The sequence below is a fragment of the Myotis brandtii genome, unplaced genomic scaffold (assembly GCF_000412655.1).
Source record: "Myotis brandtii unplaced genomic scaffold, ASM41265v1 scaffold200, whole genome shotgun sequence".
In the NCBI taxonomy this organism is placed as follows: domain Eukaryota; kingdom Metazoa; phylum Chordata; class Mammalia; order Chiroptera; family Vespertilionidae; genus Myotis; species Myotis brandtii.
The window spans coordinates 1686700-1704110 of NW_005357453.1; the positions used below are offsets into that span (position 1 = coordinate 1686700).

At 39.8% G+C, this 17411-nt stretch overlaps 1 protein-coding gene across 1 annotated transcript in view; it reads left to right on the top strand.

Annotated features, from left to right (window-relative positions):
• DCC (DCC netrin 1 receptor) overlaps nt 1-17411 on the top strand; it is a 980448-nt gene that overhangs the window by 920972 nt on the left and 42065 nt on the right. The window contains exons 24-26 of the mRNA XM_014538876.1: nt 7229-7391; nt 15455-15681; nt 17043-17159. Of these exons, the coding sequence (XP_014394362.1) occupies nt 7229-7391; nt 15455-15681; nt 17043-17159 (507 nt within the window). The remainder of the gene's footprint in view (nt 1-7228; nt 7392-15454; nt 15682-17042; nt 17160-17411) is intronic.

Genomic DNA, 17411 nt, shown 5'->3' on the forward strand with positions numbered 1-17411 from the left:
TCTTCATACAAATCAAGTCTGTTCCTTCCTGAAAACCTTTAAATGCTCTGTGATTCCACTTAGGGTAATTGACCGTGATCTACAAAGCTCTATGAACTGGGTCCTATTTCTAGTTCTACTCTCCTTTTGTGTCATTTCCCTTTTGCTTCCAATGTTCCAGACCTGCTCTCATTACCCTTGTAGAGGAATTGGAACTAACTCCTAGCAATGCCCTGTGTTCAGCCTAAATGTTACTTCTGTGGTGAGGCCTTTTATCTCCTCCCTCCTCCTCCAATGACCATTTTGTCCTCATATTACATCTTTCTATGTAAACTTCACTTTTGTTTTAAACACCAATTACAGTTGTAATTTTATGTTTAGTTGCTTCATGATTTGTTCACTATGTCTTTTCCAGTAAGTAGTAAACTCCGTGGGGTCAAAAAAAATCATGCCTCTGGGTTTTTTGTGTGTTTTTTGTTTTGTTTTGTTTTGTTTTGTTTGCGGGGGGAAGGTAGATGGAGAATAATCACAATATTCTCATTTGTAAATTGTTCTCAGACCACACAATATACAAAAGGCAGTGGCACGCCAATTATTGTGAAACAATGGGTGTGAACCTACAAATACTTACTAATGCCTCTGGGTTTTGTGTGTTTTTTGTTTTGTTTTGTTTGCGGGGGGAAGGTAGATGGAGAATAATCACAATATTCTCATTTGTAAATTGTTCTCAGACCACACAATATACAAAAGGCAGTGGCACGCCAATTATTGTGAAACAATGGGTGTGAACCTACAAATACTTACTAATAGTTCCATAGCCTGGCTGTTGTTCCCTCTCCACTCTACCAGAAAAATAGCTCAGAAACAGTTTTCAGAACTCCTTTCTAACAGCTCCACTTTTATCCCAGGGGAAAAGTAACCTGACTTGCTATTCATGTCACAGTGACCCAGACAGGGCACATGTTTTAGGAAACAAAAAGACAGGTCACTTAACATGTAACATCTTTTTTTCTTTCTCTGGTCCAACTAGTTAGGCAGGCCTATGGCTACATGAAAATTATATGCTTTTTATCTCAAATAGTTTATTTTTGCATGCTTGAATACTTTTATGCCCCCAAGGCTTATTGAGTTATAATTGACATATATAACATAGTGTAAATTGAAGGTGTACACTGTGTTGATTTGATATACTTAGATATTGCAAAATGTTGACCACTATAGCTTAGCTAACTCCTCCCTCACATCACATAATTACCATTTTATGTAATAAGAACATTAAAGTCTCTTAGCAACTTTTTTCTTTATTTTTGCAACTTCAAGTATATAATGCCATATATCCACATAATCACCATGCTGTACATTGTGTCTGCAGAATGTATTCATCTTATAACTAGAAGTTTGTACTTTTTGACCATCTCCTCATTTTCCCCAAGTCCCTAGTCCCTGGTAACTATCATTCTAGTCTCTACTTCAATGAGTTCAGCTTTTTAAGATTCTACATATGAGTGATTCATACAGCATTTGTCTTTCTCTGCCTGACTTATGTCTCTTAGCATAATGCCCTCTAAGGTCCCTTCATGTTTTGATCACAACATCATATCCACAGCACCTAACTGGATCTTTCATTCATGCTTATGGAATAATCGGATACATTCTCTAACATTCCTGCCCAATCTCTCCTGGCAATGCACCGTTCAGATAAGCATGTTCAAAATTCTGAGATTTGAGGAAAAAATATGTTTTCTAACTTAATTGACGAAGGAACTTTCCCCCCCATAATTCTAATTAATAGTTTGTTGTAGGAAACATTGAGCTAGATTATCTGTGAGATCTCTTCCAGCTAATGACTCTATGGCAACTTATTTCAGGGGAAAATGCTCGGAAAAAAATCAATACCATGTGAATTTCAGTTCAAATTCAAAGACCGATAAAATGTTTAAGACATATATTGAGTTCAAAGTGTTCTAATAATAAAACTGTTACGAGGGAAGCCTGAAGCTGTAGGAGATAAGTTCAGTCCTGAACTAGAAACTCTCATTGGATCGTCTCTCCTCAGAACTGGGCAGGTGAACCTAATGTTCGCATTGTTTACCTGCCTATTGACAATGTGTAGCTATTAGGGCCCAGCCATTGTGGCAATGGGACCTGGTCCTCAAAAATAGGAGCCAGGACTCCCGGATTCAATACTTGGCTTTGTTTTCTATAAGAGAATCAAGCTCTCAGAGTACTGGTCTACCAGTGTGAGCTTCTGGCAGAGTTTTTCAAGGCAAATATGATAAACATAAAATATTTTTTAAAGCCTACAAAGTATTATAAAAATGAATTAATTTTCCTAATCATTACCAAAACTTTACACCCATCCGATTATAAAATATATGTGTTTGCTTTTATTAAATTTAATAGAAAAAGTGTGAAACCATTGATGGTGATCAAACATCATGAAAGTAAAAGCTAAATGGAATGCTCATATGATTTAAAATAAAATGGATTCCTTTCTCACTGTTTTCAGTGAGACAGTCAGATATGGCTTACTCGGACCCTGGATACCCACATCTTATGCTAACATCAGAAATAAATGCATAGTATACTATCTTTTCCTATTTTTATTTTTATTTTTTAATTTTTTTTATTGATTAAATTATTACATATGTGTCCTTATCCCCACATTATCCCCTTCCCCCCCCCCACTCATGCCCTCACCCCCCTGTTGTCTGTGTCCATTGGTTAGGCCTATATGCTTGCATATAAGTCCTTTGGTTGATCTCTACCCCTTACCCCCACCCTCCCTTACCTTCACTCTGAGGAATATCTTTTTTTTTAATTTGGAAAACTTACACAGAATGAAATAACTGAGCCACATCATGATGTCTGTTGAGTGCCAACTCTCTGTGCAGGGCCTGAGGTCAGTGTGTTGCATCCATTATCTCGCGAAGTAATCACAGTGTCAGGGAGGATATTTGCAAGCCTTTGAATCACACCAGGCCTCTTCCCCTCTGAGCCTGGGAGGTGGTAAATGTCACCTTGCCCCCTCTGAGTCAGGCTGTCTTCCAGAACTCTGAACTGCACGAATCTAGATTTGTGAACTCCAAATATCTTCCTAATTTGGAGCAGCCTTTTGATGTGTTTAAATATATGGTGAATCATCATTACTCACAGATTCTGTATTTGTGAATTCACCTTCTTGCTAAAATGCATGTTTAACCCCCCATTCAATGCTTGCAATGCTTTTATGGTCATTTGTGAACATGTTGAATACATGAGAAGCCCAGTGCTCATAAACTCAGCTGATATGGGACGAGGAGACACGCGGCCTTGTTCCAGCGCTCAGACCGTAAATGAGGGTCCTTCCCGTGATATATGTATTTTGTGCCAATTTTGTTAATTTTTGTATTTTTTGTTGGTGGTTTTACTGTATAAAGTGACCCCTAAATGTGGTGCTGAATGATGTCTATGCTCTTACTGCTCAGAACACTGTGATGTGCCTTTTGGGGGAAATATGTGTTGATTAAACTCCACTTAGGCATGAGTTATGGTGCTGTTGGCTGTGAGTTCAATTTAATGAATCAGCATTATTATTAAATAAGGTGTTTTTAAACAGAAACACACATAAAACAAGGTTTTATATTAATTGGTTAATAAAAATGTTGTAACCAGAGGGAATACAGGAACCTAATCCTGTATTTCCTTTACAAGCAATACTTAGTATTCTCTAATTCAGTGTTTGTGGCAACTTCATAAAATACAACTCCCCCAAATAATGAGGATCAGCTATATCCAGAGACACCATCGAACTTGACTTTCTTAACTGATGGTTTGATGTCTGATAATCTGATTACTCAGCTTTTGAACTGAGATTGGGAAATTAATACAAGACCTCAAATGCCAACTTTTAAACTGATGGAACTTTTATGAAGAAGCCATTAAGGATTGAAATGAAAGATTTATATGAAAGTTCTCATGAACCCTAACTCTCTGAGGAAAATGATCTCAGTATAATCTCTCTAATGCTCAGCAGTCCTATTTTTTTACTTGAAGCATGTTGTCTTCCTGAATAGAGAGAAAGAGAATAGAAATTCGAAAGATTCTAGTTTACAAGGTTTTTAGAAATGTGCATAAGGCATACTGCCGTGTACAACTCAAACCAACTTTATGAGAAATGGTGAACTCTTTACATTTAAGTCATGCTAACAAAAATCCATGAAATCCCCAACTGTCTCCATTCTAAACTCTCACATAAAAGGTGAATTCATGACAGTCAATGAGTTTATTAAGCACAGAAAGGGCATATTGAGACACTACTGTAAAGTGACTTTTTAAGTTGTAAGTAAAACTATGATACAGAAAGTTCTGACCTGTCATTACTAGCCCCATTTCTTTGTAGTAAATGTAAAATTATTTCAAGGAAATCCTATGTCTTTCATTTATAATCAGAATCTTTTAACAAGATAGTGCTATTAAAAACTTTTGGGGAGTCCCCTGTCTCCCTGATATTCAATTTATAACACAAGCGCTAATTATTTTTCCAATAATAATGAATCAACAATAATTTATTTAACTATAGGTGAATGTCTTTTCAAAAAAGCAATGATTCTTAGATAACTTGTCGATAGTGTTTTGATTTTGAGGCAAGTATTGGGTTGGTGGTTATATTCATTTTTGAGTTCATTTATCTTTTACATTGAGGATTATTTATAAAAATTTTGAAATTTGGAAGTCCACAAATGGTATTGGATGTTATTAATTAGGGAACATTTTATTTAATACTAGTGTCCTGGTGCACAGATCCGTGCACATTGAAAGGTAATTAATTAGAAGGTGGCTGTTGGGGCAGGACTGGGCAAGTCATCCGGACATGCCCTGGAGCCAACCTCCTTCCGTCCCTCCCCAACAGGCCACAGCTGGGGCAGCACCAGGGTTCGAAGGGTGTCTGTGAAGTGAGCGGGGGTCTCTGGCAGGTGGGGTCCCTCAGACATCCCCTGAGTGGTCCCAGATTGCGAGAGGGTGGTTCTCAGGTGACGCACCCCGGAACCAGAGAGGAGGGAGCCCGATTCTGGGGTGTGTCACCCGGGAACCGCCACTGCCAAGTCACCACAGCTCAGCAGCTCCTGCATTGAGTGTCTGCCCCCTGGTGATCATTTCGCATCATAGCTACCGGTCTATATATAGATTTCAGTAGTACAATCCTATTAATAAAAGCCTATGTGATCATCACGCCCTCACGCCATGACGCCCTCATGTCGCAAGGAGTGATCACCAGGAGGCTGTGTGTGCAGCGGACACGTGTGGGTGGGTGGGGCTGCGTGTGCACATGGGTGGACGGGGGCTTGACACTGCGTGCTTCGTGTGGAGGCGGGGCCCGTGGCGCGGGACCCCCGGCTCTGGCCTACCTCTTTGAGGCAATCCATTGTGGAGCCCTAGATGGGTGAGCAGGGCCTATCTCTTTGGGGCGATCAATCACAGGGCTCCCACACTGTGAGAGGGCACAGGCTGGGGGACCCCCTCCCGAGTGCATGAATTTCGTCCACTGGGCCTCTAGTGATATTATAAGCATTTACTCTGTGTCAGGCACTGAAAGGTTGCTTGGTACGTTGTATATGTTTTCTTTAATTATGACAGTAACTGTATCCAATAAGTATTATTCTCATTTTACAGGAAAAAAAAACATTGACGTGCAAAAGGCCTAAACATTTTGCTCAAGGGGTATAGGAGGCTAGTATAAGTTATTAAAGGAATACTTTCAAACTTCGGTCTGGGAAAATATCCATTCATTGCTTTCTGCAACTTTCTAAGTTAATTTATAAATAAAGTTGTAGTCTAATATTTATTTTTTATAAATGTGTAGCTTGAAATGACAAACATGACATAGAACATGGTATTTCTTTTTTATAAATCTTTATTGAACGTATTACATTATGTCCCTTTTCTTCTCCCATTGACCCCTTATAGCCCGCCCCCATGCCCCACCCCAGGCCTTTACCCCCCTATTGTTTGTGCCCATGGGCTATGCATATATGCATACAAGTTCACTGGTTGGTCTCTTCCCACCCACCCACCCCACCCGCCTTTCCTCTGAGATTCCACAGTCTGTTCCATGCTTTCATGTCTCTGGATCTATTTTGTTCATTAGATTGACTGATCACTGACTTGGGTTTAAAGAAAATAATTTAGAAGGTCAATTAGCTATTCTTATTTACATAAGCAAATTATCAAAACCGTCTTATTAGTCTATTATTTTTTGCCTAAATATTGTATACCATGTGGTACTGTTGCGACACAAGACAACGTTTATATCAGGACTCCATGTCTCTCTTTCAAACCCATTGGCTGCTTTTAAATGGGATTCATACACTTTCGACAGGTTGAAAATTAAGTGTGCTTTATAGATAGCTTCTTAAAGGGAATGGAGGTAAATTGTGAGTGATAGGTGCCAAACAGTTCATCTTTCATAGCACCAAATAAATCTCCTTTTTTATAAAGCACGGCTTTCTCTGGTTCCTGTCACAATGGAATTCTTATAGAACTAAGCAGCATTCCTCCTCCCCTCCCTCTTTCTAGTCAATATGATAGCGAAATGCTTTTTTAAAATTCAGATAAAAATTCATATAACTTAAATTCTCCCTTTTAAAATGCACAGTTCAGTGCTTTTTCGTTATATTCACAGGTTGTACCACCATCACCATGTAATTCCAGAACATTCTCATTGCCCCAAAGGGAAACCTGTACCCATTCCCAGCATTTCCCTATTTACTTCTCCCCCTACCTGCTGCCAAACTCTAATCTGCTTTCCTCTCTATAGATTGGCCTATCTAGATATTTCATATAAGTGGAATTATACAACATGTGGCCTTTTGTGTCTGGCTTCTCTCACTTAGCATGACGTTTTCAAGGTACATGCATGTTGTACCAGGTATCAGTACTTCCTTCCTTTTTTATGGCTGGATAGTGTTCCATTGTGTGGATAGGCCACACCTGTTGATCCATTCATCAGTTGATGGGCATTTGGATTTCCACTTTTGGCTGTTTTGAATAATGTCACTCAGAAAGCTATTGTATAAGATTTTGTGTGGGAATAGCTTTCATTTATCTTGGGTAGATAATTTAGGTCTTTCTTCTCCATTTTCATTGCTTTGTTCTCAGTGTAAGCCATACCCAGAACAACAGGAACTCTTCACATCCTTAACAGAGCTGGATAAACACTGGGCTGCCATGTCTCCCTAAACCTGATCTCCATTTGCCTGTCTTTTCCCAGAACCACCCATTGGCCAGATGCACCCCCCTCATGGCAGCGTCACTCCTCAGAAGAACAGCAACCTGCTGGTGATCATTGTGGTCACCGTTGGCATCATCACGGTGCTGGTGGTGGCGATCGTGGCCGTGACTTGCACCCGGCGCTCTTCAGCCCAGCAGAGAAAGTAGGTAACAGCTGGTTCCCAAAGGGAGAGAAATCCATGCTTGACCCAACTACCATCCTTTTGAGTTCTATTTTTGAAGGCTCTCTTCCTTGCTCTTTCATAATTCACACATGTTCCTTATCTCCTGGCCTGGGCAAGACCTTGCCTTTTGTCCAGTCCAGGCCCATTAACTGAACTGGGTGAGGGCTAGACTTACAGACTGAATAGTAGAATCCTGCAGATCCGCTTTGCATTTCTGTTTTATTTTACTTCTTGAGGCCAGATTCTTTCTTTTCAGTGACAGCAGGTGTTCCCGAAGTCGCACTTAGAGAATGGACGTCACCATGTCCCTACTTATGGCCCTCCCTGCAATTATCTATAAAAGGGTGAAGATGTGTGTTCCTCTAAAAGTGTTTATCACTTTTGGCAAGGAGGCCGGTAGGCATTTAATCAATGCTTGTCCCATGAATAACTATCTGCAGAATACCAAACACAATGTAGTTGCAATACTAGAGAGTGTTTATTTTGGAGGCAGAAGTTAGGGAGGAGGAGAGAGTCAGGAATTCAAAATGGTTCCTATTTCCTGGCTATGCTGATTCCAGAAAATAGTAAGAATTGAGGGGTTTAAAAGTATTTTCCTATTATGCAGCTCTAGGTTCTAGCACAAGCAGAGCTTGAGACATCAAAGTACAGAGTGTAGAGTGGAAAGGTTGTTTTCATTCCACTTTTCCCCTTCTAGCAATGCCCCCTAACCAGCATATTAACCTTGTGCCAGCCAGTCCGTTGTGGGAGTCAGCAGTAACCTCCTGGTTGTTCTCTGCATCCTTGCCAATTTAGTACTTTTTCATCCTGACTGTCTTACTGGATTGGCTATCGTAGGCTCTTCCCTTGTTATTTTTTTTTTTCTGGCATGGCATTTTTCTGTACTGAGGAGCAAATGTTTAACCTCCTAAATGAAGTCTACTCCACTTTAAATACTATATACAGGTCATTGCACTGATTTTCAAAGTTTTAAGAGAGATTCTCTAGCAAATAATTTTCCCTCTTCCCTTGCTAATACCTCAGCCTTTCTCTCTGGACAAATCCTGTGACTGTACTTGTTGATCTGTAGTGACTCTTCCAGCATCTTGAAGTGAGGTGATTAGAAACAGGATAAGGAATATATATGTACATATTGAAGAATGTTACATAGGGGGCTATAGATGCAGTCTTTGTATTTAATTTATATCTATGCAGGAAAAATTTGGTATCTAGCTCCATCCATCTGACTGACTATCTTGAAGCTGGTGTGCTAGTGCATTGTGTCCAAACAAGAAATCAGAAAATTGAGCTTAATAAGACCAGTCTTATACAGGAGCATTCTGGGAATTGATGGTCACCCACAGAGTTTCCGGAGTGCTGGGCACTTAGTAAGGCTCTGGGGTGGGGGTGGGGGGGAGAAACGTACTTAAATAAAACATTAAACAATCTCTTGGTCCAGCATTCCCGAGAAAGGGGTTGTGCAAGTGTAGATTGGTGGAACATCATGGCATTGGGCGTCTGAAGCAGAGCTGAGGAAGAGCCACAAAAGTGGAAGTGGGGAAGATATCATACCCAACTTAGCCTGTGTCACGATAGTTTTAAAAACATCGGTGAATTCACAAAATTAAATTTGCTAGCTCAACCATCTGTAGCACGGTATTTTGTTTTGTTTTCCATTTTTATCGTTGCAAGAAGGATATTTGAGGGTGATATTGACCTAATGAACTGGAATACTGGACATATTTTGTTCATCCGCAGAGAAAATGCCAGTCTTCTCAATGTGCAAAAGTGGGATTTGATACTATTTAGAGAAACTCTCAAATTATCTTAAATTCCACACTAAGCACCTTGGTAAGAACTTAAAGATTTTATTTAGAATGAGTAGAGGCTGAGCTCTGTATATGACTTGTTTTTAAAATTAAGGAATGAACAAAAGAACAAACCATTCCATTAATAACTGAAAACCCAAAGAAAGTAAATTGTGAGTTCCTGCACTTACTGCCTCCTTTTCCTCCAAAAGTCTCTCAGTATTATTTGGCACATTTTCACCATGTTTATGCATATACCTTTCTTCAGTCACAGACCATTGCCGTTCATTTTTGTCTCTTTGTATATGTTAACAGAAAAGGGAGAAAAAAGTTTCTCCTTCTAGATATTTCTGAGTTTTAAATCCGTTTTTCTTGATTTCATTGAGGACTCCTATCCCACCACCATTGAGCCTTTTAGAACAAATTAAGTAATGCAGATGAAAGCAAAATCGATTCCAATTTGAAAGAGAAATATTGCCCCTTATAGGGCTCTCAGGAAAAAAAAATGTGAGTTTAATGTAATTAATAAGGTGAAATAGGAAACCAATTCATGGACTTCTTCATTATCTCTCTATCTGGAAGTGTTGAGAATGTAAGTTTTCTTGGGGGGACGTGAATTACATTCAAATTGATTTGAAACATTTGTGTGTATACTATCAGTAATATCTCATTCAAGTCAATGTCTATGCATTTTATTAATAGTTAATCATATTCATATAGTTTATCATATATACCTCATATATAATAATGAGGTCGGTTATCTGATTGACTCACATTTTAGTTTGTAAGATTTTATTTGTTATGATATAAAATAACTAACAGAAGTTAGAACCCAAGATCTAGTTCTGATTCTACCATTCATGTAATTAAATCAATGGTATTTAATTAAACCTAAGGGAAGAGCTAATTCCTCTTAGTTTCCTCAAATGAGAAATAGGACTAAATACTTTTTATCATCCCCTCTACCTATAAACACTGAAATTCCCCATGGGATACTACTATATTATAGAAACACATAGCAGCATTTAGCTTCAAACAAATATGAAATAAAAATAATTTTTTATTTCTTCTTAATTATTAATTTAAAATGGTGTGCTACTTTGAAGAGATTCCCCTTACACATTTAGAATTAGTGAGATTATAGAATGTCATAACGTAGAAAAAGTACTTTATAAAAGCTATTTGATATGAGGTGTTCTGTGTTTCTAATAAAGCCATAACATTTTTCTGGCCAAAATATACAACATGGTTTGATAAGTCATGATGTATCCATAGGTACTAAAGACAATATATTTGACAATGAAAATATCCTGGGAATCCAAGGCACATAGTTATCACATGTGTAGATGATCAACAATTTGTCTGAATACATTAAATTTGAATATGTAAATAAAATTTAACACCTCCTATTTAATTTGTCAGGCACACAGCAAGTTTTACATATTAGTATGCATTCAAATCCTGACCAAAATAATTACTTTCATTACTCAGGATCAAATGTTTAAACTCTTAAAGGAAATCTACTCTATCTTAACTACTCTAGGTCACTTGCACTGATTTTCAAAGCTTTAACATTTTTGTCATTTTTCAGTATCTACCACACAGAGATTTTAACTCTCAACCACTTAGCACCCCAAAATATCTTAAATCCATCTCAGAAAATCCAGGTTTATTTTGGAATCTAAGACACATTTTCCCTGGGTTTCTAATACATTTTTTTTGTTTTTAATAGCAGTTAGTAGAATAAAAATAATCACTATAGAGAATTAGAAACCTTTGGGCAGGATTTGGATGGCAGGTTTAGGGCAGGTGTTTATACTTCCCAACATATTCTTCCTACTTAAATTATAATCATTTTTCACCTCCATTCAGGTCTTCTTTCTGCCTGCAGCCCTCCCTAAATTCCCAGTGGGCAGTGTTCCCACCTCAATCTCCCTTCAGATCTTGGACACATGGCTGTGTGACCAAGAGAATTACTACAGAGCTCTATGACTGCCTCTTGTGAACAATTTGAGCAAAGGATTCCTAAGCACAGAATGGGAACTTGAACTTACTAATTCATTATAATGTGGCAAAAGGACCTCTGAAATGATACTAGTCATGTAGGACTTTGAAGGGCACATTCAAATAAAATGTATACTCAATCAATGTTGGTTCTTACCCATTTAAGTCCCCAGCATACCGATTAAAAGTGAAAAGAAAAGAAACTCCTTTTATAATAATCGGTTATATGCAGGGTGAGCCAATAAAGAATCAAAGAAGAACCTAGCAAAAAAATATTTTTAAGCCCTGACCCGTGTAGCTCAGTTGTTTGGGTGTTGTTCCTTGCACCCAAGGGTTGCCGATTCAATTCCCAGTCAGGGCACGTGCCCGTTGCTGACTTGATCCCCAGTGGATGTTTCACTCTCACATTGATATTTTTCTCTCTCTATCTCCTTTCCTCTTTCTCTAAAAATCAATTTTTAAAAATCTTAAAAATACTCTTGTCAATAATAAAAATTCTTATTATTTAATTCAAGTAATTACTATGTGCTGAGTATGTGATCTGCATCATACAAAGTAACATCTGATTAATGTTGAGTCCTGAGCTATAACTCTTTCTGCAGGTCCCCACAGACTTACTATTATCATTAAAAATGTTCCTATTGAAGGCACAGCCTCCTGTAATTTGGCCCCCTCTGCTTTTTCAGCTTTCCTACCTACCATGTCCCAGTGCAGGCTCCTTAGTCCACGAATGCAGAAATTCCCAGGAGCCATGCCATTCTTCCTACATTTATTAAGCTCCCAATGTCTCACCTATTTTTTCATTTCTAGTACTTAGCAGAGTTCTTGACACCTAGTCAAGAAGGGGCAATTGTCTAGAGTTGGTATGACCTTGCTGCCAGGAAGTCAGCAAAATGCAGGTGCCTTGGGGGGGAATATTAGAGCAGGAAATACTGCCTTGTTTTTCTCATAAACTACTAGGTAGATATTAAGTCTGGGGTTCTTTGTGTTTTACACTCATCAGCATACTTCGAGAAAGACAAAGGAAAGACTGACTATTAAGGAAAATGTAACCAATCACCCCATTAAACATTTATTAATTACCTAATACGGGCAAGCATCTTATTCAGTAGTTGGGAAAACAGAACCACTCTCCGTGGCCTTGCAAGGTTACAAAGAGTTTTCCCTGAGAGTGGTTTGTCTGACCCGTTTAGCGATGATAAAAACAGTTATTCTTGCAAAGCCCTGCGAGTGAAGAATGTGAGAAGGAGGTACTTCTCTGGGCTTGTGACCAAAGTTAGATTTTAACTGTCTGAAGTTTGCCTTATGAAGAGATATTATTATTTTAAAAGTAGGAGAACCGACAAGTGGAGATTTTTAAAAAGTATAAAACTGTAGAACAGAGGTTGAAAACTCTCTGAAAAAAGGCCCAATAGTAAATATTTTAGGCTTTGCGGGACCTGTGGTCTTTGTTGCACCTATTCAACACGACACTGCAAAGTGAATGAGCTCTGCAGGATTCCAATAAAACTTTATTTACAAGAGCAGGCAGTGGGCAGATCTGCCTCCAGGCCATCGTTTACTCGCCCCTGCTGCAGAGAATGGCTAGCATGAGCATCCTGCTACTTTACTTAGCGTGCAGAGAATATTTGAATCTCACGAGGCCCAAGGAGAGACGACCACTGAAAAATAAACTTATTGCAAAATTCTTTTTTTAAATATATTTTTATTGATTTCAGAGAGGAAAGGAGAGAGAGAAACATCAATGATGAAAAAGAATCATTGATTGGCTGCCTCCTGCAAGACCTACACTGGGGATTGAGCCCTCAACCTGGGCATGTGCCCTGACTGGGAATCAAACCGTGACCTCCCAGTTCATAGGTTGATGCTCAACCACTGAGCCATGCCGGCTGGGCCAAAATTTTATTGAGTCAAGTAAGAGGCATTTGAATCACACTCCCAAGGGTGTTCTTCTCTTTTCAGAAGGAAGGGTCTTACTGAGTTTGAATCCAGACACTCAGTGGCCCTAAGGGGAAAGTGTTTTCTTCTCTGAAGAACGTCCCCATGTGATCTTTTGTCCACAAAGAGCAAGCTTCCCGTTTGCACGTTAAATTACACAGCGGAGGTGTAGACCTCCTTCTAAGCTTCTACCTTGGCTGTTGGCACAGACTCTGGCCTTTTTATTTCTATTTGCCTTTTCCAAGCAGTTCCTTCCTTTATCTCCTAAGCAGATGCTGCAGTCAGTTACCTTATGCCTCGCTCCAAAGACTGGCATATGGCTCCATCGAAGCCATTGTCAGCGTGGGCTCGGATTTGCAGCTGGGGAAGCTGAAGGGAGGTGCTCCCTGGCAGGCCCCCGAGACCCTGGGGATTCAGCACCACATCTCCTGCCACGTGGTGACGCTCCTGGGAAAGGGGAAAAGGCGGCCAACACAAGCCTGCCAATTCCTGGCTTTCACAGGTTTCCTCCTGGGAGTGCTTCTGTTTCCTTCCCCCCCAATGTCTCACCTATTTTTTCATTTCTAGTACTTAGCAGAGTTCTTGACACCTAGTCAAGAAGGGGCAATTGTCTAGAGTTGGTATGACCTTGCTGCCAGGAAGTCAGCAAAATGCAGGTGCCTTGGGGGGGAATATTAGAGCAGGAAATACTGCCTTGTTTTTCTCATAAACTACTAGGTAGATATTAAGTCTGGGGTTCTTTGTGTTTTACACTCATCAGCATACTTCGAGAAAGACAAAGGAAAGACTGACTATTAAGGAAAATGTAACCAATCACCCCATTAAACATTTATTAATTACCTAATATGGGCAAGCATCTTATTCAGTAGTTGGGAAAACAGAGCCACTCTCCGTGGCCTTGCAAGGTTACAAAGAGTTTTCCCTGAGAGTGGTTTGTCTGACCCGTTTAGCGATGATAAAAACAGTTATTCTTGCAAAGCCCTGCGAGTGAAGAATGTGAGAAGGAGGTACTTCTCTGGGCTTGTGACCAAAGTTAGATTTTAACTGTCTGAAGTTTGCCTTATGAAGAGATATTATTATTTTAAAAGTAGGAGAACCGACAAGTGGAGATTTTTAAAAAGTATAAAACTGTAGAACAGAGGTTGAAAACTCTCTGAAAAAAGGCCCAATAGTAAATATTTTAGGCTTTGCGGGACCTGTGGTCTTTGTTGCACCTATTCAACATGACACTGCAAAGTGAATGAGCTCTGCAGGATTCCAATAAAACTTTATTTACAAGAGCAGGCAGTGGGCAGATCTGCCTCCAGGCCATCGTTTACTCGCCCCTGCTGCAGAGAATGGCTAGCATGAGCATCCTGCTACTTTACTTAGCGTGCAGAGAATATTTGAATCTCACGAGGCCCAAGGAGAGACGACCACTGAAAAATAAACTTATTGCAAAATTCTTTTTTTAAATATATTTTTATTGATTTCAGAGAGGAAAGGAGAGAGAGAAACATCAATGATGAAAAAGAATCATTGATTGGCTGCCTCCTGCAAGACCTACACTGGGGATTGAGCCCTCAACCTGGGCATGTGCCCTGACTGGGAATCAAACCGTGACCTCCCAGTTCATAGGTTGATGCTCAACCACTGAGCCATGCCGGCTGGGCCAAAATTTTATTGAGTCAAGTAAGAGGCATTTGAATCACACTCCCAAGGGTGTTCTTCTCTTTTCAGAAGGAAGGGTCTTACTGAGTTTGAATCCAGACACTCAGTGGCCCTAAGGGGAAAGTGTTTTCTTCTCTGAAGAACGTCCCCATGTGATCTTTTGTCCACAAAGAGCAAGCTTCCCGTTTGCACGTTAAATTACACAGCGGAGGTGTAGACCTCCTTCTAAGCTTCTACCTTGCCTGTTGGCACAGACTCTGGCCTTTTTATTTCTATTTGCCTTTTCCAAGCAGTTCCTTCCTTTATCTCCTAAGCAGATGCTGCAGTCAGTTACCTTATGCCTCGCTCCAAAGACTGGCATATGGCTCCATCGAAGCCATTGTCAGCGTGGGCTCGGATTTGCAGCTGGGGAAGCTGAAGGGAGGTGCTCCCTGGCAGGCCCCCGAGACCCTGGGGATTCAGCACCACATCTCCTGCCACGTGGTGACGCTCCTGGGAAAGGGGAAAAGGCGGCCAACACAAGCCTGCCAATTCCTGGCTTTCACAGGTTTCCTCCTGGGAGTGCTTCTGTTTCCTTCCCCGGCTTCTAACTTGAATTGACAGAGAAGAGAGAGGGCCATTGAGGCGAGGCACTCACATTTGCCTTCTAATTCTGTTCCATAGGAAACGGGCCACCCACAGTGTTGGCAAAAGGAAGGGCAGCCAGAAGGACCTGCGGCCCCCTGATCTTTGGATCCATCATGAGGAGATGGAGATGAAAAACATTGAGAAGCCATCAGGCACCGACCCTACCGGGAGGGACACCCCCATCCAAAGTTGCCAAGAGCTCACACCAGTCAGTCACAGCCAGTCAGAAACCCAAATGGGGAGCAAAAGCACCTCTCATTCAGGTAATTCTCCCCTCTGCCGTCAGAAAAAGAACCCCACAGGGTGTTCTCCACTCCCTCTTTTGTGGAGGTAACCTTCCCACTAATTCGCAGTTATTTACCAATAGTTCAAATAACCTGATATACATGTGGTTGATTAACCTGGTTTACTTTCTATCCCATCATCCTGTTGCCTGCTTTTTATGATTGCCATGCTATTTGAAACTTCTAAGAGGTAGGAGGTGATACCATTGGGAAACATTGAAATGTGAAGCTTCAATGAATTGATGGCTTTTTGTTAAATCTTGAACAAAACGTTTGTCAAGGCAATAAAAGCTGAAGCTATTGTACACTTCTTAGCTCCCTGTGTCTGTGGGTAATTGGAAGTTGATTATAAATTTGCTGTCAATTCCTTGCTTTAAAAAATCACATCAAGGACACTTGAAATATGAAAACATTGACAATTCTGTTTCTTTGCCTTGATTACCATGAAGATCAACTCTCATCCCCATGCAATCATGTGATATGATCACTAGCCTAGTTCGATGAAGTCTATTTGAAGGCTCTGTAGGTGTACAAAGTGATCTTAAGAAAACCCCCAATGTTTAATAAAATGATACAGAACAATCCGTGTTCAGGTATAACTAAGAAATCTAGAGAGTTGGCGGCAAGGTATTTCACTTTCTGTGGGTCCTCATGTTTTTGAAATGCTTATGGGGAGTTGAAAAATTAACAAGTGCTCTCATCAGAAAATTTCTTCATTATACTCATGATATGTTTATAGAATGAGTAGCTGTGGTTTTTAAACCAAATAAAAATATTTTAGTTGTTTAAATGTGTAACTGAATAACTAGACTTTCTCAGCTTGGACTGTCTAACAAGGACTTCAGTTACTGATTTTCAATGATAAGTTTTTGAGTATTCCTTTTCTAGACCTTAAATAATATCTCACGCAGAGTCTCCAACTTTGCTGTCACATTCAGTTATTAAATGCATTTTAGTTCCCTTAAGCACTACAGTGTGACACTTGAAGATTCCTCCTTGTGGCCAGCTAGACTTTTGGCTCTGAAGGCTGAGGTCATAATTGTTCTTTAATCCTCTAGCATCGGGAGTGAGATTGAGTGATTAGAGTGGGACAGTCTATTTCAGACACACATTTACCTATTCCTCCTACTTAGCTCTTCGTCCTGGCTATGTTATTTTCTGGGTAATGAGGGTAAGGTGAATTTTATTAGTGAGGGTAGATCGCTTGGGTCACAAGACATTAGATGTTACAACTTAATACATTAAAATGAAAAAGGCATTGGTGTGTCTGGCTAGAAATGATACAGAGAGTTGACTCATTGAAGAAAGTGTGTCTCTCAGGAGTACTGTTTTTCTTTTAGGTCAGGACACTGAAGAAGCAGGGAGCTCCATGTCCACTCTGGAGAGGTCACTGGCTGCACGCCGAGCCACCCGGGCAAAACTCATGATTCCTATGGATGCCCAGTCCAGCAATCCTGGTGAGTCAAGATGGTGCCACACCGAGGAAATGAAGTGGTTTCTTCTTGTATCTTTTCTATATCAATTATCAAAAAGTGATTAACGTTTTCTCTGATCTTTCTGGGTAAATGGACTTAATGAAGAATGACTAAAACCGTATTATTTATAATTAGAAGTCAGAATTTTCACTCTGTTATTGAATTTGTTATATACAATGAAATGTCCTGGCAAACCCGCTACATATTTAAGAAATTGTAAATTATATATATATA